The sequence below is a fragment of the Laccaria bicolor genome, genomic scaffold (assembly GCF_000143565.1).
Source record: "Laccaria bicolor S238N-H82 LACBIscaffold_272 genomic scaffold, whole genome shotgun sequence".
In the NCBI taxonomy this organism is placed as follows: Eukaryota; Fungi; Basidiomycota; class Agaricomycetes; order Agaricales; family Hydnangiaceae; genus Laccaria; species Laccaria bicolor.
Window position 1 is genome coordinate 7,234 of NW_001890128.1, and position 2,118 is coordinate 9,351.

Here is a 2,118-nt window from a genome sequence, read left to right on the forward strand (position 1 = left end):
ATCGGATCGAAAGCTAACGAGAATTCCAGGCCTGCTTGCACAAGGCTGTTTAGTTCTTCTTGTATATCCGGACTGACGACGAACTCTGAGAAGCTCGTGACGCTCACCGACTTGATTTGGGCTACAGTGGTTCGTTCTGAGACTACTTCGGCGGCTCGCGGAGCGCACTTTCGGAATCTGGACACAAGCACATCTCGCAACAGATGCATGTGTTCACTGAGTGAAGTGGGGCCACGGTACGTGAAGCTTCGCAGGTTCGGGAGAAGAATTTCTGCATGAGGGAAGTGGAGTCGTTGAAGCAATGTTTCAGTGAGTAACTTGCTGGAGGGGTGATGACCGAGGAAGTCCAGAGATAGATCCTTCACTGACGGAATGTTGTTTAAAGCCTGAATCAAATCATGATCAGTCATGATCATGCCACTCCAAGTAAATTTTTCCAAGAGAGGCGAGGATTGAAATGAACTTGTAATTCGAAACGGGAGAGCGTCCTGGGGGGGGTGCACAGGGTTGCGGAGGGAGACTTCACGCAAAGAAGGAAGTCTGACTTGCCCTAAAATCCAAGTTGATTTAACATTTACATTCCTGAAATCGAGCTCGAGATATTGCAGATGTTCCAACAGGAGCGGCTGATGGAACAGCAATGAAGGCTCCAGAATGGATGATTCAATGTTTGTAAAGGTGCAGCGGACTATTTGAGGCGCATTGTGAAGAAAAAGCCGAATCTCATCCACGCATAAGCGATATGCAAGAAACACCTGCAATTGGTGCCATGGAGCTAGCACCTTGCGCAGAACGGGGCGATAAAGATGAAGTTCTGAGAGTTGTGGGGCCATCATGAGTAGACTGAACTCTTCTTCCATCCCGCCTAGCCAAACGGTAGCAGTAGTAAGAAGAGGTAGGGATTGTTCAGCGGTGAAAATGACATCAAAGTAAGCTTGAAGGTCGGGAGAAGAGATTTCTATTTCCCTCCATCGTGCTGAGACAGACGCAAAGAGGGTCAAAACTTCTTCTATCGGAGAATGATCACGCGTCTCCAGAAACCCATCCGTATCAAGATAAAAGGAGATGGGGTATTCTCCGGTTCTGGACAGCCAGTCACGGAGAAGAATGGCCTGGGTCTCGTAGTTATCCGTCGACAGCCGTATATGTAGGGTTGTCCAAAGGATTGGAGTTGACCAAACGAAATCTCTCCAACCATGGCAAACTTTTCCCAGAGAAAGGGGAGTCACTCCCATGGAGTCGTAGCAGCCTGTTGACTGGTTCAAAGTGTTGTAGAATATTTCAGTCTTGATCTCTGGTGGAAGTTGATCGAATAGGGATAGGGAATTTATTTTAGAATATAATCGCAGACGTTCCTCTTCTTTTTGAAGGAGGAGGGCCCGCATATGCGCCATTTCTGCTTCCAAACCTGCAACTTGCTGAAATAAAGCGTTCCGGGTATTCTCATTCTCGAAACGGAGGGGGGCCATTTTCTGGCATATTCCGCATATAGTGATCTTTTTTAGGCTATGTAGTTGAAACGAGTAGGAGACACACTCACCTCAATTTCCAGCTGCACGTCAATTTATGACGATGATGGAAGATGATGGATCGGTATCAGGAGGGCTTTGGACATGTTTGTGGTTGAACGTTTGAACAAACTTGGCCGACCTCGAATTGGCTCTCCGGAAAGCGGCTGGCCCGTGTTCACCTGGACGTTGATCTTTTTAGAGGATTGGAGAGAAACCTATCCACGTGCATAGCGTTTTAGACTCCTGACCCACTATATGATTTTTCTTTTTTTCCCCAAAAACTTGACGTTCGCATCTCGAGGTAGTATATATAATGAATTCCACCCGATTGTGCGAATGCTTTATCAGTGCGTTCCAAAGTCTCGCTGGTGAATGACTCCCGCCCCTACAGCTCCGATGAGCAGATGCAAGGCAACACACGGAACCATCAGACCACAAAAAAGACCTCTTAAATGACTTTCGCCTCGATCAATTGTGCTCTTCGACCCTCCAGGTTCGCGTATCTGCAATGTATCCAATGGAATCGAATTACCAAAAACCTAACAACAAAAACCGTAAACACAAACACCGCCTATTACCACAAGGCATCATTACATTAAGCGTAAAG

General features: G+C 46.9%; 1 protein-coding gene across 1 annotated transcript; it reads right to left on the reverse strand.

Annotated features, from left to right (window-relative positions):
• Positions 1-213: 213 nt before the first annotated feature.
• LACBIDRAFT_336080 (uncharacterized protein) lies at positions 214-1,469 on the reverse strand (the record flags this gene model as incomplete). Its single annotated transcript, XM_001891004.1, has 2 exons — positions 214-271; positions 370-1,469. 2 exons carry the CDS (start codon positions 1,467-1,469, stop codon positions 214-216), a joined length of 1,158 nt encoding a protein of 385 aa, XP_001891039.1.
• Positions 1,470-2,118: the final 649 nt, after the last annotated feature.